The sequence below is a fragment of the Urocampus carinirostris genome, chromosome 4 (genome assembly GCF_059441175.1).
Source record: "Urocampus carinirostris isolate Australia breed hairy pipefish chromosome 4, RoL_Ucar_1.0, whole genome shotgun sequence".
NCBI classification, from domain to species: domain Eukaryota; kingdom Metazoa; phylum Chordata; class Actinopteri; order Syngnathiformes; family Syngnathidae; genus Urocampus; species Urocampus carinirostris.
The window spans coordinates 50,683,644-50,709,974 of record NC_142352.1 but is presented as its reverse complement, the minus strand read 5'-3'; the positions used below and the strand labels follow the sequence as shown (position 1 = coordinate 50,709,974).

The window sequence follows — 26,331 nt, the reverse complement described above, 5'->3', positions numbered from 1 at the left end:
ACATTAAACCTTAAGCTACTATTGCTGCATCAACTTTAATGATCATCACTTTTATGTTTAACCCCTTATTGATAATCGGCTGGCCGTCGTTACATTGATAAACAAAGTCGCGTCTTTACGATGTCACAAGTCACTGAAATACGTCATGCCACATATCAATTAAAAGCTTTTAAACTCTTGGGATTCAAGATATGATGACCAATTAAATACTCAATTTCAATACTCATCACAGAAAAAATCCACTGTCAGTCTGAAACGAGATACAAAAAAATTTAAAGACTGGATAGCTCACCCAAAAGCACTGGAAACTTAAACATGACACGATTCCCCACAAATATGGTGTGAATGTAAATTCACGAAATTCCATTGAATCTAAACGTGTAAAATTATTTACTCAAACACACGATAATGCGGACAGATTAAAAAATAATAATCCGCCAGAAGCATTTCTTTATCGTTTGACGATCTTTGTCGTGAACCGTCTGTTTGGCTCCATAAATTCCCTTAAACAATTAACAGAAAAATGTTTTAATACACTGTTTAGTTTTTCAGATTGTGATAAAATTTGACAAGGTATTGCATACCTGTGAACCTCCACGGTTCCATGCCCGTACAAACTGTCGTATTTTCCCATCCAAAATACAACATAATCGTACACTTTATTTTTTTTATTTTATTTTTTTCTCGGAATGATGCATTACGGGAAATCCCCAGTCGGCAGGCGCATGCGATTGACAAATTTGCGTTTTTCCGTACAGATTTCCTTGTACGTCGTACTCGTCTTAAAATGCATAAAAAAAACGTACAGGTTGACAGGTAAGGTATTCGGGTAAGGCTTCAAGCAATTGTCTGACCTGTTTTCCAGCTAAGATGCCCATGCTACACTCATTTGCAGGCATTTAATGGCAGAACAAAATTCAGGCAAGAAAAAACTTTTTCTGTGTGTTTCAAGTCAGATTTCTCAATGTAAGTATATTTTGCAGTGATTATTTCATTTTGTTGACAAACTTTGTAGTCTTTCCTTTCAAAATAGACCAAAAGCATTTATATTCTCCAAACGGTTCAAGAACAGCATTCAATTTACTTTGGGTAACGTCTTTGATTGGGATTTTAGGCAAATTTTACAGGAGCGGGACGGGGTTAAAGAATTACACTATGTAGTTTGAGGGTGTGACTTTATTAGCTGTTAATGTTCAGCGGCTGAAGACGACATTTAATTATAGTCCTAATATTCAACGGTAACATAATTTGCACTCATCCATTACATAGTCATTAAGATTTTCTCATCTCATTAGATGTGCTTAATGAAATGAGCAGCCTTTGCAGTGTCAGCCGTTGCATGTTAGAAGCTGTGCCAAGTGAAACTTTCGTTCTTTTCGGTGTGTCGAAAACTAAAAGGTTAATAGTGTTTGTCACTTAAAAGCCTTGTTGTGTAATATTTGACCACTAGATGGCACTCTATAGTCTAATGTGAACAAAAACCAATGCACAGTGTAGCGACAAGTCGCAAAACAGACATGGCAGCGATCTTGGGTAGGGATTCCACTTTATAAAACAAATACAATTTCTTCACCTATAACTTTTTTTTAATGAAAATTAACAATGGTCCAATAGTTCCGGTATGTTTTATCTAGTATTCAAATTAAAGTTTTTTTCTAACACAAGAAAGCACTTAATATTACACACTGTCCCTTTAACTAGAGAACTCACTTGTTCTGTGCATGGAAATTCAACTCACCCGTGGCCACTTTTAGAAGGGAAAAAATGTAAACATAACAGATGATACCTTTAGTAAATTAACATTGACATATTTTAATACGAGTCTGTTGGGGCAATATTTATTTCAACAGTTGCGGGGTGAAATGAAAATGCCTCAACATATCTTGTTTTTGCAAAACATCAGATGATTTTCTTTTAAAGCATTTTAATGCTACTTTTCTATGTCTATTTTCAGAAAACGGGTCAGAGCAACATTTACATCCAAAAATTAAGTTATGTTCTGTTGCCAAGCTATTTTGCTATTTTTACTCAATTTTCTTGTTGTACTAAAATAAGAACAAAATAGTTTCTAATCAAATTGAAATGAGCACATTTATTTCCAAATATGTACAATTTGTATTTTTATTTACTTCTTTTTATATACAAAAACTACCTCATAAAGACATAGAAAATTAGCATAATGTTAAAATTGTAACCCGATAATTTGACTTAAAAACATGATTTTGTTTTACCTTTTTTTTTCTAGACTTTCTAAAACGACTTTTTCCAGTATTGTTCATGAAGTTAACCAAGTTCATGAAGTTTACCAAGTTCCAAAATAAACCTTACTTCTTAAATAATATATGAACATCAATCTTTTTGTTTTTATTTGAAGTTGTTCCAAAGCCCAACAAAGACATGACTTGAGGTGCAAAATAATAGAAATGTAAAAAACCTTCTCAAGTGCGCTGACCATGCATTAAATGACAACTGTAACCAGTATTTACCCGCTGCTTATGTGCCCCACATGCATAGGTGTCAAACTCTGTTTAGCCTGTGGGCCAAAGGGTAGAAAAAAAACTCCATTGAGGGCCGGACTTTCAGAGTAAGGAGAGAAAGAGACATGCGAGAGAAGGAGAGAGAGAGAAAGACGGAAATAAAATAAAATAAAAATAAAGAGAACACGGGAAAGCGTGAACAGCGAGAACCAAATTGGGGGATCGACAGAAATTAAAAACAACAGAAAAAAAAAGCAAAAGACGGAAAAGACAGATGAAAAAGAGAAAGATATAGAGAAAGAGAACAGAGAGAGACATTGAGAAAGAGAGAAGGAGAAACAGAATGGAAGAGAGAGAAAGTGAAAGAGAAAAATGAAAAAGGAGAGATAAAGCAATAAATCGCTAAGCAATACAGACTATGAAAGCATTGAAAAGGAAGAGCACCGCTGGCAGTGGTGCTTTTAGGCATGGGTTTTTAGGCATGGTGCGGCATTTTTTCCGTGACACATGAGGGGTGGCACAAGATCTTAAAAATATATATATGATAATAAATGTGCGCCGCAAAATGGTTTCTGTTTATCTAGCAACATACGACTTTGCCTCTTGTCAAATGGGCGCCCCCTTTGTTTCAGCTCTGACACCCCTGTTTGCTTCCAAGGTATCCAGAGACTGACACTCAGGCTGTGCGAGCGAGGAAAAGCGAAAGGGAGAGGCGCAAGGGGGAAAGTTCACCTCTGACTGGCTCTCTAAAAATGAGCAGCTGGAGGAGATTTTGTGATATGCATAGGGAGGATTTTTTTTTTTTTTAAAGACAAAATCGTTTAACATAACAGGTCGTACATGGTTTTGTTTTTTTCCCCATTGCAGAGAAAAGAAAGATAATAAAAACTTGTGATATTTAATATTCTCAATCATACAATATATTCAATATTCATAAAGAAGCAACCTCCCCAAACATACACGCATCTGAAATACCAAAACATAATAACCAAACAAACCGAAACAACAACAACAAACAAGGAAAAAAAGGAATGATAATAGTAAATCAAAAAATGCTTAAGGAGTATTCACTGTATTACTATACATAAAATAATTAGTTGGCGGCTTAAGTCTTCCAAATGATGCACATTATTCTTAACTTTGAAAATACAAGCTATGCATTTTCTGGACTGTGTAGTATGGAGGTGAATGTCCATCCTGTAATCACCATTAATCTCGAAATAGGGGAGCAGATCGCTTCTGACGATATTATTGATTATTTTGCATCAAGGAAAGCCATAAATGTCAGATTTTGGTTTGATTTCTTTTCATTATACAACTACATTTTATTTAGTGTGTTTTCAAATTTGTGTGATTGTGTGATTTGCTGATTAAGAATATAAGTCTATTTTGTTATTTTATATTATTGTTTTCTTCACAGTTTTTGATAAATATTTGCCATTTGTATGCATATAGTGTATTTGCATTTATTACTTAAGCATTTTTTTATAAATATTCGCCACTTTTTTGTATAACGTGTATTCATATTTTGGGGGAAGGGGGGGTGATTGGCTGTGGTCTCGCCCAGGGAGTTATTTAGTGTAAAACCGCCACTGATCCCTGGCCTCACATCAAAAGAATGTTCTCCCTAAAAAAGGGTGCGAAACACCAGCTACAATATACAATGTCTCATGGGTTTGAGCCTGTTAAGATAAGTATTGGGGCTTTAAATGTGCTACTTGATGCTACATGTGCTTAATTTATTTATTTGATTTATACTATTTTTATTATTTATTTATTTTTAGTCACTTGAATTTGCGTTGATTATTTTAATCTACTTTTGAATTAAATGTTTTTTGTTGATTGGATGTACTTTGATAATTTGATAATCTGATTAGCTGTTTTTAAAAAAGTCAATAAATATGACATTGCTACAGTTGCTCAATACGAGTAATTTTTTCTCCAATTTTTTACTTTCACTCAAGTAAGTATTTAGATGCCTGCTTTTACTTCTACTTGAGTAATATTATTCTGAAGTAACAGTACTTTTACTTGAATAAAATATTTGGCTACTCTACCCACCTCTGATGAAAACCCACAAAACAATCTGTAAATACTTGAAAATACAGGCCAAGCACCCAGAGCAATTTGATTGGGTGGGTGGATTTTTGCACACATAGCGCACTTCCCTCTCTCTTTTCTGCCCAGCGCCCTCTGCGCCAAAGGTAAATTTATCTGTATCCTTCTTGTTTGCAGTATTTTGGTACATTTACACAAAAGAACCCTGCTCTAACCATTATTTACGGAAAAAAAGCGTCAAAATGAGCCTCTACAATTTTAACCCTCTTACAACCACGGAGGTGCCAGTGCCCCCGTTTTGAAAGCGCTATTTATATCACCATAATCCTGCGACTATTGGGCTAAAGAGAAAGACGGGCTTTGGGGGAATATTACAAAAAAATCAAGTTCAATCAAAGTAGTTCTCCAAAACACACACATGGTGGCAGCAACTTCTCACAATAGTATCTCACAGCCGTGATTGGTCCATTGTGTGGCAATGGACAAATCACAGGCACGAAATGACAAAGAATGGGCATAATAAGTAATGCATTTTGTAGAACATTTTTGTTATCTGTAATCAATAAAAAAAAAACATTTAAATCCTTTAAACATTACTGTATTACTTTTGATTCCTAAAGGTACTAATGGGTCATGCATGATGTGCGTTTCTATTTCCAGAAATTGCTTCACCATCTAGAATACAGGGCCATAAGATTCAAAATTCAAAGTGTTTATTGTCATATGCACAGTAAAGAACCACAATTCCCTGCACAATGAAATTCTTACTTTGCTGTCCACACAGTTGCCAGCGGAATAAAACTAAGAAACTATATACATGTATACATGAAAAATATAAAACGACTGCTCATCGTGAAAAATAGTTGACAAAATATGGACTACTGAGAGAGCCAGACTTTTTTTGTTTATAGTTCCTTTTTCCAATTTATGTTGTCTTACAATGTATTCATGTTCCAGTCTCTACTTTATTATAATCCTAAAAAAAAAGTCAATTTTTTGTTTTGTTTTTCATTATAAACTATTATTACATTGTCTTAAAACAATATTTTTAGTAGCTATTGCCAGATACTGAAAGTTTGAGTTGTTTTGAAAAAAAGAGCCAAAGGTAATCACTCACAACATGACTCAATCCTAACAAAACAATTCCAGGCGGCTTGTATGATACTGGGTCAATAAAGGGTTAAGTAACTGCGGGAGGGAAAATGATAAGTGTTAGTTGTTGATATCGGACACAGGGTCTGACATTATTAGTTTATTAGTTTATAGATTTGATCAAATCATCAATCAGTGAAATAAAAATGTACTGAAGAATTAGCTTTTTTGACTTAAAATACGATAAGAAAGAAGAGAAGAGCAGACAAGATGAAAACAAAAACATATATTTTGCTTATATTGCTTTGGTTCAAAAGGGTTCCTAACCCATGCTTTAAATTAATTTAGTATACAGTAATATGAGGCCATGTATTCAAGTACAATCCATTAACCCCTGAAAGTTCCTGTAAAATTTGCATAAAATCCCATTCCAAGAAGTACCCAAAGTATATTCAATTATTTTATTGAACTATTTGGAGAATATAGATTGTTTTAGTCGCTTTTCAAATGTAGTACTTTGAAGTTTTGTCCCAAACTGAAATAATCACTTCATGTCTGACTAACATTGAGTAATCTGAAGATGAACAAAACTAAATCGAAGGTTTTTTTTTTCTAGCCTGACATTTTTTTTCAATGAGTGCCTGCAGATGAGTGTAGCATGGGCATCTTAGATGGAAAACAGGTGAGAAAATAGCTTGAAGCCTCACCCTAGTACCTACTTTGATCACAATCTGAAAATAAACATTATATGTATTCTACATATTTTTATGAGGGTAATGCTAAATGTAATTCACCCTGGTCATCCTGGAAGGGGAATACCACTTCTCAAGGTTTCTCTTTTTTAGGTTTTGAGTTGTTCCTTGCCCGCATGTTGGTTTAAGATCAGGTAATTGTATCATTGTAATCCTGTGCAGTCCTTTGAGACATTTTTGTGATTAAGGGCTATATAAATAAATTTGACTTGACTCTAGGCGTTTCCAAAAGTAGCCATTTGTAGATACCTGTTTACAACACTAAAACCTTTCATATAAGTATTTCACTTTGGCCATTTTTTTAGACATTGTGAAAGAGTTGTAAATGTTTGACTTTTCCCAGAAATCAATCAATGATTGCGCATAATTGCCTGTCATAATGGTTTGTAAAAATGAATCAGAAATTACGTTGCAAACGTTTATTTTCAGCTGTGATATGAATACGACCCCAGAAAATGGCATACAATTATGTTGGGAATTTCTTAGCCTAATCAATGTGTCAATCAATTATCATTGTAATCTCTTACTACTGGCTGAAGATATTCGGAGCTACATGAGACGATTACCGTTTTATCAAACAGGCTCATATAGGCTAATGTGGCTGTGAACTGTTAAGAAAAAGCCTGCTATAGGCCGAAAGTAGTGTCAATCAAAAGGTCAGAGGCTAACTACCATATTGGGAACAATTTTACATGTCTGTTTATCTTCAAGGTAGTTTTGGAGCCAAACAAACCGAATTCAACAAGAAACGTCCAGCAAAGCAGAAATGCGTTTAGGAATATTTTGTTTATCATTTGGCATTATTGTGTGTTTTGTAAACATGTTACGCGGTTGGATTCTCTGGATTGTCCTAGATGTATCAAATCGATTTTGCAAACATTTAACTCATTAGTGACCGCCAGGGACGTCATTGGTTAGTTCCGCCGGCTTTATAGTTTTCGGGAATCTTGTTTCAGACTGATCGTGATGTTTCTGTGATTAGTACATTTTGAAATGGTCATAGCATAGCTAAAAATATAATCCCAAGAGTTTAGGCTTTCCAATGAAATGTGGTATGATGTATTTCAGTGACTGGTGACGTTGTACAGACACATATCTGTTTATCAACAGTCTGGGGGCAATTCTTTATGAAATATTCAGTTTCTGGTGAAAATGACTAAATAAATGCTGCATACATCAGCACAACCCCCCCCCCTCAAAAAACAGATGCGACCATTAGCGACAAAGATGAAACCGGCAAAGCTTAAGGTGCAAGTTATCGTAGTATGCACTGCAGTTGATGAAAGACCAGTTTCTCTCGTCATGTCTGCCGGTGGTCACCCCAGGGAGGCATGAAAAGGCTCCAGCTGATGACATTTTGCTTGCTCTCCCAGCCACTGCTGTGTATTCAGGTTGAGCTGGCCCATCATAGGCAGGAGAGTCTCTTTTTTTTGTTGTCTTTTTTGCAGAGATGAAGGTTAGGAAGAATGTGTTCAGATAGCAACCTGACGACGTAATGATAGATAGATAGATAGATAGATACTTTATTCATCCCCGAAGGGAAATTCACTTTTCCAGCAGCATCCCTAAGCTGAGAACAATCGAAAATAACTGAGAACAATCGAAAATAACACGGGAGCTGCTGGAGTGGCTGCCATTGTATGCAGCTCTCCTCTAATGAACCTCTTCATTAATATTACATGTCATCCTGTGTCACCCCTACAGATGCAGTTAATTAGAAGTGAATTGTACAAACTCTAGACTTTTTTGAAAAATGTCAAATGGAAGCTAAGGATTCTTTTTTCAAAGGTTTTTTCAGTCTATTTCAACATAGACACTCACATTTTATCTAAATCCCAGAAGGGGTAAAAAAATAAAACCTCAAAGGCTTGCTGCCCGACATAATGTAATAATTCAATACATTTTATAAATAAATATGTGATTGTAGTTGCCTCAATTGTACTAAGATGCAAACCACATATTCTGACAATTATTTTTTATTTGATATTCTTTTTTAAGCACCTACCACTAAATCCCTATGAGATAAACATGGAATTTTGGAATGTAGGCTGTACAAACATGGGGACAGTATGCATCATCCGCTATACACAGGGTTTGCATGAGTGCCTGAAATCCTTAAAAATGCTTGAATTTTAATTTTGTGTTTTTAAGGATTGAAAGCTGCTTGAATTTTAGGTGAAGTGCTTGTAAATGCTCTAATTTTTGCCATCTTTCCCAACAAATCTTATAATGCCAAAATTAAATGCAAAAATTTAAGGTAGCATTTCCCAGTGGTGAATTGTAATAAAAAGAGCATCCTGTAACCTAAAATGTAAGCTACATATCATTTTTAATACCTATATCGGGAGAGATTTGTCTCAAAAACAAATATACATATTTTACTCAAGATCTACAAATCATATGTCTGTGAATGCACACCCAAGATATATTTTTTGCACCACAAAATTCCTGATTCACAACGTATTTTTTCCTCAATGGTACTGGAGTAATTGAAAAACTGGTTTCGGGAGTCCTTAAAAAGTCTTTGAATTGGGCCATGAAAAGGCGTACAAACCCTGAATACAGCACATCTGCCATTTCGATGGATCTAGCTGACTCACTGTTCAACAGCTGTCTGTGACAACATGAGGAAATAATGTAAATATAGCCAAGTGGCTCCGGGCTCTGTGTCAACACTGCTTTGCCAGGCAACCTACACTGAGAGAAATAACTAGATAAATAAACACACGACCCCACTTGACTGTCCAAATAGAAGACAGCTGCCCGAGATTGCTGTTAAGATGCACAAAAACGCTCATCTAATTTCAGGCTCACTTTTTTCATCTTCTCTGCTCTTTTGTTCTTTCTTACCGTCTCAGGAACACAAGGAGGGCTGCTGAAGTCTGGATGGACGAGTTCAAAAACTTCTACTACGCCGCTGTTCCTTCAGCAAGAAATGTACCGTATGGAAAGTAAGAGCTCATCTTCAAAAAACATTACCTTTTTAAATCAGATGAATTAAGTCATGTTTTTTTTGTATAGCCCTCATTACAGGTCTTAAAGGACTGCACAGAGCATGAATTATTACAGTCTACAGATTATTATTACATTTAAATTATATTATTATTATTATTATTACACACCATCCCCTAATCTAAAACCTACAAAAGGGCAAAGAAAAAACTCAACCTCAGCATGAGGAAATAAAAAAACCTTAAGAAGGGGCCGCACATTAGGTAATTCCCCTTCCAGGATGACCAGGCTTCAATGGATATCGCAAGGGCATCAACAAACAATACATGGACATCATCAACATGAAATATAGGTAGCTCAAAGGCCATAGAATATCAGTGTCTTTTAAGCCAAGATTTAAACCGTTCCACAGAGATTACAGATCGACTCTCAGAGGACAGAGAATTCTACAGCACCAGGGCCGAACGCTCTTGAAACTGCAGATTTTTTTTGGGCCTTTGGGATCACTAGTAGACCAGCATTGTCCAAGCGAAGGCTCTAAGCAAGAACATAAGGGGAAACTAAATCTGAAAGATATGAGGGGGCAAGTCCATGCATAATATTTTAGAATACCAACAGAACCTCAAAATCACATCGTGTAAGATGGGAGGGAGCCAATGCAGGTTAGCTAAAATCGGAGTAATGTGATCAAGCTTTCTTGTCTTAGTTAAAAGCCGTGCTGCAGCATTTTGTACCAGCTGCAGGCTCTTGATGCTAAATTTCGGGAGACCCGAGAGCAATGTTCCCTCTAAGCTGCTATATGCGCAATTGCGCACTGCCCAGAGCTTTTCCGCGCGCACGAAAATCTAGCCAGCTCACACAAAAAAGGGCTCACACTTGCTAATCAAGAAGCGAATTAAGTCAAAGTTACAGTGCAGGAAGGTAAAAATACACGGGTTCCCCTGACGTTGTGTTCTAAATGCGGTATTTTGAAGTCAAGGTCGAAGTAGAACGAAGTTGAGTAAAGTCAGTTTTTCGAGAACCGACTTTTTCGGCTCGACTCACTAAAAAGAACCGGCTCTTTCAGGTCCTTAACGGCTCTCCAGGTTGTTTTTGCTTCTTACAGGACCAAATATTACGTAAAATTATACACAAAATGACTTAATGGAAGGGGGAGAAATAGAGCAAAAAATGCAAAAATACCAAAAGCTGAGAAAGAAACAAAAGGAGAGAAAAAAAAAAGAGCTGGACAATTTCAGAAAAAAAAGCCAGAAAAATTGTAATAGAGAAAAAATAAAGTGAGAAAAAAGTAACAGCTAGGAAAAAATAAACACAATGAGATTTTTTTAAAGGAATTTTAAAGAAGGAGAAAAAAAACAGAAAAGGTTTTTGTTGCATTCAAATAATTTCCAATTATATCAAGTCAATCTTGTTGCCAACATTGTACTTCCACTAAAAAATGTAATTAAATACAGTTCTGTATCGTGCAACCGTCTATAAGCCCCCAAAAATGTTAGTATTATGCGACAAAAGATACCAGGAAAAAAAGAAATGGAAATCTTAAAATCTGTAAAAACAAATGACGTTTGTAGGCTGTGCAACCTTTGGAATAGTACATTAGTCAATTCATTCAAAAGTGAAAAATAATTTAGCTTTGCCGGAAACTCAGCAAAATGTAACTTGATGTCAAGTTTTGGACATGTTTGATAATTAATTATCTTGCCACACTTGGGATTATGGTTGCTCACTGTTGTTTCAAGCGTTGCTCACCGACTTTGTGAGAACGCTCAGACCCTTGGAAGATTAGAGGGAACATTGCCGGAGAGTAGTACATTCAGTAATTAGCTCTCCATATTTGATTCCTGGCTAAATCCTGGGTTTGTATTTATCAGATAACTGGCCTATCAATTCCTATCAATTGAAGTGCTCTTGGGACATTTGCTAATTAAAAGGATTGTTGGATGTGTTAGACAAGTGGTCATTTCTTAATATGGCCATCATTAAGGAACTGATTGCAATAGTGGAACGTCACTCCAATGTCCATGGTGCTATATAAAGGTGTCGCACTGCTGGAATGGGGAGACGAAAACTAATGGCTCCCTCTTGCGTCTTAGCAAAAATCAACATTATTTAATGTGTGTTCCCTAAATCGGAATTGAGAGAGATAACAATGTCTACTTTGTGTCACCTTAATGTGTATGCAGTCCAAATAATATAGATAAAATAAACAACATAAACTGCAAAAAGACAATTAGAAAGTAAAATCAGGGAAATAATCTTTAATAGTAAACTTTTCTTGTTTTATGTTTGCAAGTTATTTTGCTTATTTTGAGTCAATATTTTTGATTTACCATTTATTGTAGTAACTATTGTAGTTAAATGGAAATAATTCCTAAATGGATTTCAAAAGACTCATTTTTCTTTTCCATCAGGCATAGAATGTGTCGTGTTCCTCCCCACAATAATGCAGATATGTTTCAAAATATTCCACGCACCATGGATCTTGAGAAATTAATTTTCAAAGTTGACAGTTTGATTTCATATCCCTTAGAGCTGTGACATCACTGGAAGACATCGAGAACCAAAACAATGGTGCGCCCCGTTGAAAAGCAGACGGCGTTTGTAGTAAACAGCGAATGCATAGCCCTCATTTCCACTATAACTAATTTGAACTTAGTTTACTGTGTCCCCGGGGGACTTCTGGCTGGTTTGTACCAGTTGCGTACTTTGATCATCTCAAGCTTTGTGGGATACGTTTACCTACCGTCTTGTACGGCATGCGTTCTTTTTTTGCCCTCGCCCTATTTTAGTTGTTTGATTGTGACTTTTCCTATAGTGTTTTTGCCATGTTTCCTGCAACTGATATAATATTGTCAAGATAGGTCCCTGTTAGCGTGCGGGCTACCGAAGGCTTCAAGTTTTGTTTGGTCTAGGTCAGCCCCGTTAGCATTCAGCTACCTGGCTTGCCTGCCGTGCTCATTGTTTTTTCTCCGGGCTGTGTTTGTGTCTGTTGCCGTAATTGTTTTTGTCATTGGCTCGCAGTCATCCTGGCTGCTCACTGCATGTTTTTGGTCGGCCAGCCCCCCGTTTTTCCGCTGATCGGTCCCGCCGTGTCCCGGCTGGTTCAGCTCCATTTAGCTTTCTGTGTGTTATTTTTTTGCCCGTCGCCCCATTTTGGCTGCTCACCATTATTTGTACCGTCGCTACACCCATCTGCGACAACAAACTACCAAAACTCGGCTTGAAACAACAAAACCTTTTTTGACTATTTAACATGTAAACCAATATGGTGACTGGCTTGCTAGGCTGCTGGTGTGCTTCGCACGTCATAACTCAGGAGGTGAAAGACCAGACAGACTGTTTTGGAAATGTATTACCACGGAAAATGGAAAATAATTGGAATATACCAATGACACACACACACACACACATATATATATATATATATATATATATATATATATATATATATATATATATATATATATAATATGCAGTTCTGGTCAAAGGTTTACATATACTTACTAAGAACATAATGTCATGGGTCTTTTGCGTTTCCAGTTATTTCTACAACTCAGATTTTTCTTTGATGGAGTAATTGTAACAGATATATGTATATATTTTTTTAAACATTCATGAGGTTTCGTTCTTTTATGACTTTATTATGGGTTAACAGAAAAAGTGATCAAATCTGCATACAGCAACACGAATTGGAAATTTTGGTGACTTAAAAAGTTGTGTCAGGGAAATGAGCCTCATAGCATGGCTTCTTAACTTCTTGTTAGTGATTATGAGTGACTACAGCTGATGACTTCTCTGAGGCCATTCAAATAGGGCTCATTAGATGCAAACACCCACAAACACTACAATGGGATAGTCAAAGGAGCTCAGCATGGATTTCAAAAAGTGAATCATTGACTTGAACAAGTCAGGAAAGTCAATTCGAGCCATTTCAAAGCAGCTGCAGGTCTCAAGAGCAACAGTGCAAACAATTGTTCTTAAGTATAAATTGAATGGCACTGTTTTGTCACTGCCTCGATCAGGAAAAAAAACTCAAGCTATCACCTGCTGCTGAGAGAAAATCAGTCAGGAGGGTGAAGAATCAATCGAGAATCACCAAAAAGCAGATCTGCCAAGAATCAGAAGCTGCCGGAACACAGGTGTCAGTGTCCACAGTCAAGCGTGTTTGGAGGAGAAAAAGTGAGGCCTTTAACCCCAAGTACACCATGCCGTCAAGCACAGTGGTGGTAATATTATGCTGTGGTGCTGTTTTGCTGCAAATTGAACTGGCGCTTTGCAGATAATAAATGGGATAACGAAGAAGGAGGATTACCTTCAAATTCTTCAAGATAGGATAAGATTAAGGTTTTAGAATGGCCTTCCCGAATTCTTGACTTAAACCCCATTGAGAACTTGTAGACAATGCTGAAGAAACAAGTCCATGTCTGAAAGCCATCAAATTTAACTGAACTGCACAAACTCTGTCAAGAGGAGTGGTAAAAGATTTAACCAGTCGCTTGCCAGAAGCTTGTGGTTGGCTACCAAAAGCGCGTAATTGAAGTGAAGATGGCCAAGGGACATGTTACCATATATTAGTGCTGCTGGATGTATATTTTTGACCTAGCGGATTTGATCACTTTTTCTGTTAACCCATTATAAAGTCATAAAAGAACCAAACCTCATGTTCCAATACTCTATCAGAGAAAAATTAGAGTTGTAGAAATAACTGTAAACCTAAAGAGAGCCTTGACATTATGTTCTTCACAAGTGTATGTTAACCTTTGACCACAACTATTATCACATTTCGTATATTTTAGAATTTGGGTATCCCTTTAAAATCCTTTATGCGGATTCCAGTTGTAAAATATCTCACTTTAAATATTATTTTATTTTAAATATTTAATTTAAATATTATTCCATTAAAAGTCAATATATTTTCCTTTCAATAAAAAGGAAAATATATTCAACATTAGCAAATGTGCCCATCATATTGCCGTATTACATAATTTTGCTCTTGTCTAATATTATGTTCTCATTTAACAAGAATATTTTTATATGTAGAATATTTCTTTAACTCAAGAAAACTATCTGGTAACAGAACCCTTGTTTGATCATAGTATATAACAGGGGTGGCGAAAACGTGGCTCTAGAGCCGCATGCGGCTCTTGGCATATAATAATGCGGCTCTTTGCCTCATCACATTTTGTATATACTGTGGCTCTTTGCCTCGTTTCATGTTTAGTTTTTTGTGTGTATTGAGGGTGGACACTTTCCTTGAAATCAACACAAGAACAATACTTGTTGTATTGTAAGGAGAGGAGTGTGTTATGGGAAATAATGTTTTTAATTGTGTGTGTTTGTGTGTGTCTGTCTGTCATGGCAGGTCAGTGTGTGGTGTGGCTCTTTGACTCTCAGTTAAAAATTTTGGCTCTTTGTATCAAACTTGTTTGCCACCCCTGGTATATATCGTTTTTTTCAAAGAATTTGTCTTGCTCCATCGATTCTTTCTGCATGATTTTATATCAGATTTTGAAATCTAATTCTGGAGAGTCCAAATACCTCAATTGGTTGTGAATATGAGAGTTCTATACATTTCGTTATCATTTTAACTTCAGTTAAGAACAGGGGGCACATCTATTGTTAATGTATACAAATAATTACATTTAAATTGGTGAATTATTTTCCTTCTCCAAGGGTTCCCCAGTAATATACATTTATTAAAATAATTCGATCTATGGGCTGTTTTCTACTTTACACAACAAAAACCTTCCAAAGAAACTCAAAAATGGATCAAATATTTTCAGAACTTTGGTGTTATATACCCGTCCCGCCCCTTTCTTTTCTGCTCGTATCTTCTGCTGCAGTCAAGCGGTGGGCCCCTTTAGTCCTTCATTTTGCTTATATAAGTGAACCCATTTTCACCATAAGCCTCTCATCCTCTGTGTCCCTGGTTGTCTCCCTCAGCATCCAGAGTCGTTTGGATATGAAGAAGCGCTTAGCCTGTAAGCCCTTTAAATGGTACCTGGAGAACGTCTACCCTGAGCTCCGGTAAGATAACGACTATTACATTTTGTATGCATGATTGTTTGCATTCAATAACTACAGAGTTTACCCACTGTACTGCGGCTTAATGCAGTTTGCTACCCCCCCTGTCATGTTTTTTTTTTTCCCCGCATAAATATTTCAAGACCATCAAAATGTGTGCATTTTGAAACAGCGTCCCAGACCACCAGGACATTGCCTTCGGGGCCTTGCAGCAGGGCTTGAACTGCCTCGACACGCTCGGACATTTTGCTGACGGCGTGGTGGGCGTTTACGAGTGCCACAACGCTGGTGGGAACCAGGTAGCGTTACTACAGCAACTTGGCCCGCCAAGACACAGTCATGTCTTCACGATGTCACCAGTCACTGCAATCCGTCATGCCACGTATCATTGGAAATCTTAAACTCATGGGATTAGACAAAATGTACTCATCACAGAAACATCACAATCAGTCTGAAACAAAATACCCAAAAACTAAAAAGCGGGCGTCGCTCACCAATGACGTCCCCTGGCAGCAATGTTCCCTCTAATTTTCCACGGGTCTGAGCGTTCACACAAAGTCTGTGAGCAACGCTTGAAACAACTGTGAGCAACAGCAATCCCAAGTGTGGCAACTAAATCATTATCAAACATGTGCAAAACATCAAGTTACATTTTGCTGAGTTTCCGGCAACGCAAAAAAATGTTTCAATTTTGAATGAATTGACTAATGTATTATTGCAAAGGTTGTACGGCCTACAAACGTCATTTGTTTTTTACAACAATTATTTCACAAGATTTCCATTTATTTTTTTTCCTGGTATCTTGTTGCATAATACTAACATTTCTGGGGGCTTATTTAGTCGGTTGCACAATACAGAACTATATTTAATCACATTTTTTATTGGAAGTACAATGTTGGCAACGCATTGCAAGTGACGTCCTATGTCCTCTTCTGCGCAAGCAGGACGCTTGGTATAATTGGAAATTATTTGAATGCAACGCAAACTTTTTCTTCTTTTTCCCCTTTTTTTTTTAATTCCTTTAAAAAAATCTCATTGTGTTTATTTTTTCCTAGGTGGTACTTTTTTCTTTTTATTCTCTATTTACTTTTTTTTCCTTTGTTTCTTTCATTTCTTTTTTTCTCAGCTTTTCACCACTTTTTCATTTTGGTATTTTTTTCTTTTTTGTTCTATTGCCCCCCCTTCCTTTAAGTCATTTTGTGCACAATTGTACATAATATTTGGTCGTGTAGGGATTAAAGAAGCAAAAACAACCTGAAGAGCCGTTTGGGACCCGAAAGAGCCGTTTTTTTTTAGTGAGCCGAGTCGAAGAAGCCGGTTCTCGAAAAACTCTACTGACTTAACTCAACTTCGTTCTACTTCGACATTGACATCAAAATACCGCATTTAGAACACAGCGTCAGGGAAACCAGTGTATTTTTACCTTCATGCACTGTAACTTTGACTTAATTCGCTTCTTAATTAGCAATTTCGAGCCCTGATTTTTGTTAGCTGGCTAGATTTTCTTGTGTGCGGAAAAGCTCTGGGTAGTGCGCAATTGCGCACATACGCAGCTTAGAGGGAACATTGCGCTGGATAGATTTTCTTGTGCGCTGAGAATGTGCGGGCAGTGCGCGATTGCGGACGCGCGCAGCTTTGATGGAACATTGCCTGGCAGTCATAAAATGAGATCATTCTTTGCAAACATGGTACCTTTAAAAATAGACCAAAACCGTCCATATTCTTCAAACAATTAAAAAACAGCATTCAGTTTACTATGGTTACCTCTTGAAGTACGATTTTAGGTAAATGTTATAGGGAAGTTAAGGGGTTAATTATACTTTAGAATTTCTTTCTTTTTTACCATAATTTCACGATCATAGGATGCACAGTGATGAAATCTACGCAGCTGGTTCTAATTCTGTATTTAACAATACACAGGGCACGAAAGGGCACGATAGGCCACGATAGGGCGCGAGTGCCCTCTGGTGCGGCTGCATTAAAACAACACGGACAAGCATACAAGTATGCATATTCAAAAATATAGTGGTAGCAAAACTAAGTTTGTGCTTTATTTAAGTATTGATTACAAATTGAAACACACCAACTTGAGTTTGTTTTTCAGCTTTCTCCACTTGCGAACGATTCCTTAATCTTCAATTCTCTTGCGGCTGCTCGGTTTCCCTGTTCTTCTTCTTAGCATGGAAATCAACACACCATGACAGATAAAAACGCAAAAAGCATTCAATGGAAGAAAAGTGAGGTTTTGGATTAAATCAATATTTTGGGGGACAACTCTGTTCAGCCTCCGGTAGCACAATAACTTCTAAATTGCTAGATACTCTACGGCAGGGGTGTCAAACTCATTTTAACTCGGGGGGCCACACGATAGAACAAACATTGTCGGGGGCCGGACTAGTAGATTAATGAGAAAGAAAAAGAGAGATAAAGAAATTAGAGAAAGAGGGAGGGAAAAGGAGAGAGGGCGGGACAAAGAAAGAAAAAAAGGGAGACAGGGGAGAGTGAGAGAGTGAGAGAGAGAGAGAGAGAGAGAGAGAGAAATACAAGTACAGTGTCTTTGTTTGAGGCACCTGGCTTTGGCAACGTCAAGTTGACATATTTCAACCTGCAGCTCGTTTTTCTCTTGCGCTTCTCTGAGTGTTGTCTCCCTTAGCGTGCCTGATCCGGCCCGCGGGCCGCCTGTTTGACACCTGTGCTCTACGGCGTTAGCATCCATGAGTACTTCTGCATCAATGAACGCATTGCAAGTGATGTCCTATGTCCTCTCCTGCGCAAGCAGGACGCTTGTCGTGTTCACACAGGAGTCACATAGAAGTTACAGCAGATGGCTTTACAAGTAGCATTGAGTTGGAATGGTGAAAGATCTCTCAAAAACATGGGGTTTCCCCCAAAATCGTAATTGAGCATTAAGTGAACCTAGCCTTATATACACGCCCACACCTCACCAATTAGTGGTAACGCCCACACTTTACTCTTTAGCAGCCTTATGGTGTCCTCAGCTACATCCGCCGCTTTACATCACACAGGGAACTATAAGGTTCACTGCACCATTCGAAGAAAATCAGAGGCTTTTATATTCCCCTTACGTTCTTGGCTATATGGTAAGTAGAACTGAATTTTCAAGACTATAAGGCACACCTAAAAGCCCCAATTTGAAATGAAGAAATTTGAAAGTGCACCTTCGTGTGCCTTATATACCGCAGAATACATTAGATAAGCTCGGAAATGCAGCTCGTCGTTATTGGTATGCGTTTCCATATAAGGTTTTACGGTATTACCAAATTCAAGCAATGATAGTTCAATGAACAATCAAATCGATTAACAATGCAAAATGCATAATGCAAAATATTGTCACGGTCGCGCATACAGAAAGTCACGCCCACGTAATGCACACACATACACACATACACACACACACACAGAATATTCCCCATGTTCCCAGATAGCAACACACGATACATTGATATAAATAACAAAAACAATTCAATACAAAATCTTTGAAGCAGTGAATCAGCGACAACCGAAGCGTGAAGTACGGGGGGTTTCTGTTCTATACAAGCTCTTTTACATACGCAAAAATATTAAACCGAGAGGTTATTGACACACAGGTGAAGAAGTGGAAAGACTGCTGAACCATTCAGAATACAAAACGCAAATCAGTGTTGTGGCACTATGAGTGTAACGATGAAATGAGCTTCAATGCCTTTTCGTATGACATCTGTAACACGAGTGGTAATATGTCAGCACTCTCACCTCCATTATTCAGGTTCAGTTCCCATTTGAGTACAAATACATAAAAATATGTGTTTTTGTATGGCGGCACTAATAAATGTATTTTATCAATACTTACCTGTTTACACGAAAGCTCTTACTGTGTCTTATAGTATGTGTGAAAAACATGACCATATATTTTTTGGGAGGGCCTTATAATCTGGTCCACCATATTGTGCAAAAAATAAGGTCATTTGCAGATGTATACAACAGCATGGTTTTTAATGTTACCACAAGCACTGTAGAAGCAGTACAATACCACACAACTACAGAGCACAGATACTGTAATAAGTAACTGCTCCAATTAAGCAAGCCTCACATGTCTACTTCATCTATTCATTAGCAGAGAACTTTAAATATGTGCCATTTTACTCTCTCGTAACCTATTTATTACATTTCTATTCACAGTTCACTGCATTTTCCACTTAATTTGCTAGCCTGTGGCTTCATTAGCTTATTTGATAAAGATTACAACACAAATCTTTCCTCTACCTGTCAAGCGTATCGTCAAATTAATAAAGTTACCGCTCTGACACAGCAGTTATTACCCTAAGGTGAATCATCTTGTAATTGTTGAATCTTATCACGTGAGCACAAGAGAGAAAAAGTATAATGCAACACTGACTCTAATTTGGTGCTATTGGGGTTCTAAATGCCTTGGATTTATAATGAACAATTACAATGTCTATTTAAAGTAGCTGGAACTAACGATTGTTTACATAACCTAGTAATCAGTTGATTTTTTTGGGGGGGATCAACACATTTTTAATTTCCTCCTCTTTATTCAAATATTGAAGTTTTGGACGGATGTAAAAACAGTGCACAAAACAACAGAATATTGTATAATATAAAGCAATTACAAAATCCAAGTGTTTGAAAGTGAAAAAAATACATTGAAATGTATGCAAACATGTTAGGCATTATTTTCCTACCACCTCATCCAAAGATTATACTATATTTGGACTTATCATTCCAAACAAAATAGAAATAGCAATACATTTCATTTTATATTGAGCAATTTTTTTAAGACGTGTACGACGTACAAGAAAATCTGTACGGAAAAGGGGGCGGCAGTAGCTCAGGAGGTAGCGCGCTCGTCTTGGGATCAAGGGATCCCAGTTCGAATCCCGGCTCGTCCGTGTTACAAGTCGAAGTGTCCTTGGGTAAGACACTGAACCCCTAATACCCCCAATAAGCAGGTTAGCGCCTTACATGGCTGCAAGGCCGTTATTGGGAAATGTGGAGCACATTGTAAAGCGCTTTGGGAAGTCATTGACTTGAAAAGCGCTAAATAAATGCAAATCATTTCATTTCATTTTGTATCCACTAAAAATATCAAAAATTTAAACCACTTTTCAATGTTGTCAATAAGTTTTTTTTATTTTGTTTTAATCTTTGAATATAAAATTAGCAACATGAAAATGAAATATAGAATGCCTAAGAATCTGCCCCTTGTGTAGAATTAAACATTATTTTTATTGTTACTTTATTTTATTTCTGATTTTTTTCTCTGTACTTTTGCAGCTCCTTTCAATATATTAAAAAAATGACACTTTCATGCCAAGTGGGTTTCTAATGATGCAAGGTTCAATTAAAAAAAAAGGTTTAAAAAAAGAATAAAGTAAGATTACTTTTTTTTAAACGGTCTTGGCGTTCTCTGCCGGACTAAAGTGGTACTACAACTCTCAGTATGCGCCCTTATTTGCATTGACTAAACCTTTTAGTGGCTGATAAATCACGCGATACAACCAATCGGGGATCTAATTACTGAAGTTGCCAACGCTTTTAATAACCAATTTGAATCGTTTTAAATCATTAGCTCTTGCAGCCCTAATTTAAATAGGATGAGCATACCTGTCAACTTCCACGGCTCCATGCCCTTACAAACTGTTGTATTTTCCCTTACAAAAATACAAAATAATCTTACACCATACTTTTTTCATCTATGTAGTTTAGAATAGAATATACCTTTACTGTCATTGTAACAAAATGGGTTGAACATATTGTGACAAAAAAATTGGACGTGGCACTCCAGCTTCACATTTTACTGTGAGGATAAAAGAAAATAAAGAAGATAAAGGAACAAAGAAGATAAAGGTTATAAATTACACAGTATTTACACAAGAAAGTGTGGGCATGTAGGGTGTTACATACAGTTTTGGGATCGTATTAGTGCAATATGCGGTAGTGCAAAATAGGCAACATTGTGCAAAGTGAGCAAAGGCATGAATACAATTTTACATCTGTATGAGGCAAGAGTTTCAGTTTTTTGTGCGGTGTGTGTTAAGGGTGGTAATGGCTCTGGGAAAGAAACCATCTCTAAGTCAGTTTGTTTTTTGTGACCTGTAGCGTCTGCTATTGTTTTAATAAGCTTATTATATAGAATACAATTGCTATTGTCAGAAGCGCAGCAGAATGCGCATTTACGCGAGGGGGGGAAGATTTTGAAGGGGAGTCGAAATTAGGCACTACAGCGGCATACGCATGCGGACAGTAGCATCAAACGCTCGCTTCGTTTGCAACGGAAAAAAAACGATGCTGAGATATAAACGCGCGGCAAACTCGTTTGACTTGATTGACTTGCCATTTCATAATTGACAAATTTGCGTTTTTCCGTACAGATTTTCTTGTACGTCGTACACGTCTTAAAATGCATAATAAATGTACTTTGTACGGCAAAAATGTACAGGTTGACAGGTATGGATGAGTGTCATTTTTTTCAGTCTAAATGGAGGTATTTTCACTTTCTCTATCTAAAGCTTTAGTTTCTGTATCAATACTTTTTTTCTTCCTCCCTGAAGGAATGGGCCTTGACTAAAGATAAGTCAGTCAAACACATGGACTTGTGTCTAACAGTGGTGGACAGAACAGCCGGCTCCCTCATCAAACTGCAGGGCTGTCGAGACAATGACAGCAGACAGGTAAAGTCATAAAAATATTTATACATATAACATGCAAATAGAGAACCATCAAAGGGATTATAATTGTTTTTATTTCATTCCTTATGGCGCAGTCTGCAGATGAAAATATAAATGAAGATTCTTGGTCATAGCTCATGTATTATTTTTTTCTGTTTTAGAGAAAATTGCTTTAAATTTATTTGGTTCAGAATCTAATTTGGTGGTTACTAATTCGGGCAGCAGGTAGTGGTCATGCTTAATTTGTAATAGCCTCATATTGTGTCTAGCATTTATCATGAAGATAGCAATACTCTAAACATATTTTATTTTTAGCTTTAAATTATTGATTTTGGAGTTCAGGGATAATGATTGATCAGTCCAGAAGGGAAATAATATCAACACACAAATAAATAATGCACGTGGTTTGAATCTAACAAACTGTTTTATTTACATGCCAAGGAAAATTGAATCAAAAGAAAGAATAAGGAACATTGTTGACACTAGCACATCCAGCATGGAGGGAAAGGGAAGAAATTATGTTATAGGTTAACAGTACTAATCAATAAACCTGGTATTAAGATTATTAACTCATTTAAATGATCAGAAATTATTTTTATAGCGTGTCGGAAATTAAAGATTATTTGCCCCTGCATCAAACGGTCCATTTCGTTGTCTTGCGTACTTTTGAGGACTAAGTGGTCCTCGAGTGGTAAGGGTATGTTCCCATCTGCACATGGCCTCCTAGACTGACGAAACAGAGTCCTTCTTCCTTGGTGCTCTCCTCAGCCTACCGACAGGGACAGCCAGAACCATGGGCTCTCACAGCCTCGAGATTCTGGTGAGAGCCCAGAGACCCTGTTCGGCCGTCTTGATCGAAGCCTGAGCACCCCCATTTTGGGGCATTTTGGTCAGGGTCATTTGCTACCTTTTTTTAATAATAATAATAATAATACATTGTACTTTCAAAGCGCTTTTCGGGACACCCAAATAAAACACAGTATAGTTATAAGGAGGCTGTATGTGAGGCAGGTGGTCAAGAAAAGCCAAGTCTGAAGAGGTGAGTTTTGAGTCCGTATTTGAAGGTAGACATGGTCGCAGAATTTTGGAGGTCCGGGGCAATGAGTTCCAGAGCTGGGTGGCAGAGAAGGTGAAAGCTCTGCTCCCCATGGAGGTGAGGCGGGCAGCAGGTATAGTGAGATGGAGGGAGGAAGATGACCTGAGGGCGCGGGATGACGTGGCAGTGTGAAGGAGGTCGGAGAGGTAGGGAGGGACAAGGTTATGAATGGCCATGTAGGTGTAGACCAGGATTTTGTAATTGATTCTATGGTAGATTGGGAGTCAGTGGGGTTGCTGAAGGACAGGGGTGATGTAATGGCAAGAGGGGTATTTGGTGATGATGCGTGCAGCAGAGTTGTGGACCAGCTGAAGTTTATGGAGGGACTTTTGAGGAAACCGTAGAGAATTGCAAGGGAATTTTAAGCTTTGCTTCCGGCTATTTATTTGTCTTTTTACTCTTTTAGCTAGCTATTTAGCTCACTTTTTGTTTTTTACCTATTTACGTTTTGCCTGATTATCAAGCTACTTTTTACCTATTTAGCAAGCCATTTAGCTAAATTGCTATTTTAGAAAATCATACCAAACTGGGTGTCCATTGCGCTAATTAGTAACAAAAAGTAGCTCACTTTTAAAAAAGATTGAAGACCTGTTATGTAGAGGTAGCGCCTTGTATAATTTTATCATTGGGAAGATTTAACGTTAATATGACACCCCAGATTATGGCTTGTTATAATGGCCAAAAACTGACATCAGCATTGGTATTTGCTCATCGCTTGTAATGGTGGTAGTTTATAGCAGGGGTCTGTAACCTATGGCTCTTTTCACGAGTTCATATGGCTTAAAGGGAAAACAGATCTTGTGCAATTATCTAACATATACATCATGCAGAACTGAATCCCGCACACGTGAAGCCGGTACACTAATGATGCATTGATGGGTTCAATCCAGTATATATAGGACACAATTTCAACTACAGTTTACAATGAAGTTGTCACCCAACAGCCCCTGTTGTGGCTGTGGCTGTAAACAGCTAAATTATCCTTTCCATAGAATCTCCCTCAACAATCTTTGTTAATTTTTGAGACACTTAATGATGAAAGGTCACAGAACAAACTTTAACCCAAAACAAAAGATTTACCCCGAAGCTTTAGCAAAGAATATAGAGCAATTTGATTAGGTGAGAGTTAGGAATGGGCAGAGCTATACACCGTACACGTGCACTCTTTCTTCTTTGCCCATTGTTGTCTGCACTGAAGGTAAATATGTCACAAAATACTCCAAACAAGGATCCCAACATTTTTACAAAAATGGCAGCAAAATGAGTTGCAACACTCTAAGTAACTGGAGAGCGTGTTTGGTGGTTTTGTTGAATTTTGTCTATAAATTCATGGTGTGGCTCTCTCAAAAAAACAATAAAATATTTCTGCTTTTATGGTGCTTTGGCTCAAAAAGGTTCTCAACCGCTGGTGTTATAAAATGAAGCAACTGTTGTGAATTTTGACAGTTAGTTTAGAAAGAGCCAAATTAAACTTTCAAACCGCTAATTATGTTTCGTCTTCACCCTTTTCGTGCTTGCAGAAATGGGAACAGATCGAGTCCAACTCGAAGCTTCGACACGTGGGCGACAACTTATGTCTTGACAGCCGCAGCGCCCGAACGGGTGGACTCACCGTGGAAGTGTGCAGCCCCAACCTCAGCCAGCAGTGGAAGTTCACCCTTAATTTACAATCCTAGGGGACTGGACCACCAATGGAAAAGAATTAGATGTGGACTGGAGAAGAAAAACAAACATGATGGATGATGAGTCCATCTGCCTCCTCTTCTCTAGGGGTCTGAGGTCATTTCTACACCACCACTCCCACCTAACCCCTCGTCCTCCCCCCCTTTCCCTCCAACATACAAACTGGCAAAAGGAGGGCTTTTGTAGACGTTAAAAAGCAAACAGACTAATAAGTAGGAGGACCAGTGCTGGCAATGCTGATAATGATGAGGAGAATGAGGATGGGGTAAATGCAATGAAGGCTTTCCATCCAACTACTTAGAATACCTCAGTGTTTTTGTCATTGATGGTTTGGGGGAGTCAAAAAACAAGATTTTTTTCATGTTTCTTAAAACAAACTCTTTAATTTCCTTTGAATATTTTAATTACTGCTCATTTGTTGTGTGGGGGGGTGATTATGTGTGTTTTTTTTTCTAAAGCAGACAATTAGGTTTTTCAAACCGAGCCAGAACTTTTGAATTGGGGGAAAATGTTTTCCTTCTTTTGTGTAGAATCTCATGGGTTTTATATATCGTACTAATTATTTTCCCCTTACAGACGATGAAACTGAGTTTCCTCACAACAGACGGTAAAGCTGAGGAATTCCCGAAGTAAGATGTGGAGTAGTTGTGTTCGCTGATCAGGCTGTAGCACTGGCTGCTGCACTTTGGCGTACTTTCTTTTGTCTTCAAAGCAACAACACGCCACAAAAGCTCTTAGCAACCTATTTTTGTTTATGTCTTAGCATAATGAAAAGAAATTGCAAGGACAATGAAGTCTGGGAGGGCCAATAGCTATTCTTTAACATTGCTAGTCTTTGGCTACTCTCTCTGGAGTTGCCTCCCTTTTATACAATTATTGTTTGCGGCATTTTTTTTTAGCTCAACACGTCCTGCGGAAATTTTTTGTTACTTTGACATTTCTACAAGCCACTTGATCCCCATCTATTTTCCTCTTGTAGCACAGACTGAAAAGTTTTGAATTGACTGACAGTATTAAAAGAAACACAGGTTAAAGTCTTATTTGGACAGTTTTAATTAAGCGTTTATGGATGCACTTTTGGCCCAATTTTTGCTATAATCCGACCTTTTGTGGAATCATTATTTAGGGGTCTACTGTATTATTGCTGTCAAATGGAATCACAAATTATTGCAACTAAATTATGCACCAGCCACAAACTCAATCATAATGTACTTTTTTTCCTCTGCTGCAACAATGTAAAACTATCCATTTGATTTGCTTTATATACCTACATGTAATAGCTTTACCCAAAGAATGTAATGGGATCAATGTATTTACATTTTTCTTAAAATAGATTTTGTTAAAGGAGTTTCCAATTATTAAAGGATTTTTTTTTTTTTTGTAATTGATGAGCATGTTTTAAAATACTTAAGCAACTCAGACCCAACCACTGGATCAGGAGTCTCAAACTCCCGGCCCAGGGGGTTAATTGCAGCCCTTGGGATGATAGGTTAAGGCCCCCATAAGAA

General features: G+C 37.4%; 1 protein-coding gene across 1 annotated transcript in view; it reads left to right on the top strand.

Annotated features, from left to right (window-relative positions):
* galnt2 (UDP-N-acetyl-alpha-D-galactosamine:polypeptide N-acetylgalactosaminyltransferase 2) overlaps nucleotides 1–25,996 on the top strand; it is a 181,643-nt gene extending 155,647 nt beyond the window's left edge. Inside the window, exons 12-16 of the mRNA XM_088334829.1 lie at nucleotides 9,238–9,330; nucleotides 15,275–15,358; nucleotides 15,528–15,654; nucleotides 21,928–22,047; nucleotides 24,661–25,996. Coding sequence (XP_088190955.1) covers nucleotides 9,238–9,330; nucleotides 15,275–15,358; nucleotides 15,528–15,654; nucleotides 21,928–22,047; nucleotides 24,661–24,816 — 580 coding nt within the window. The 3' untranslated portion in view covers nucleotides 24,817–25,996. The remainder of the gene's footprint in view (nucleotides 1–9,237; nucleotides 9,331–15,274; nucleotides 15,359–15,527; nucleotides 15,655–21,927; nucleotides 22,048–24,660) is intronic.
* The last annotated feature ends 335 nt before the right edge of the window (nucleotides 25,997–26,331 follow it).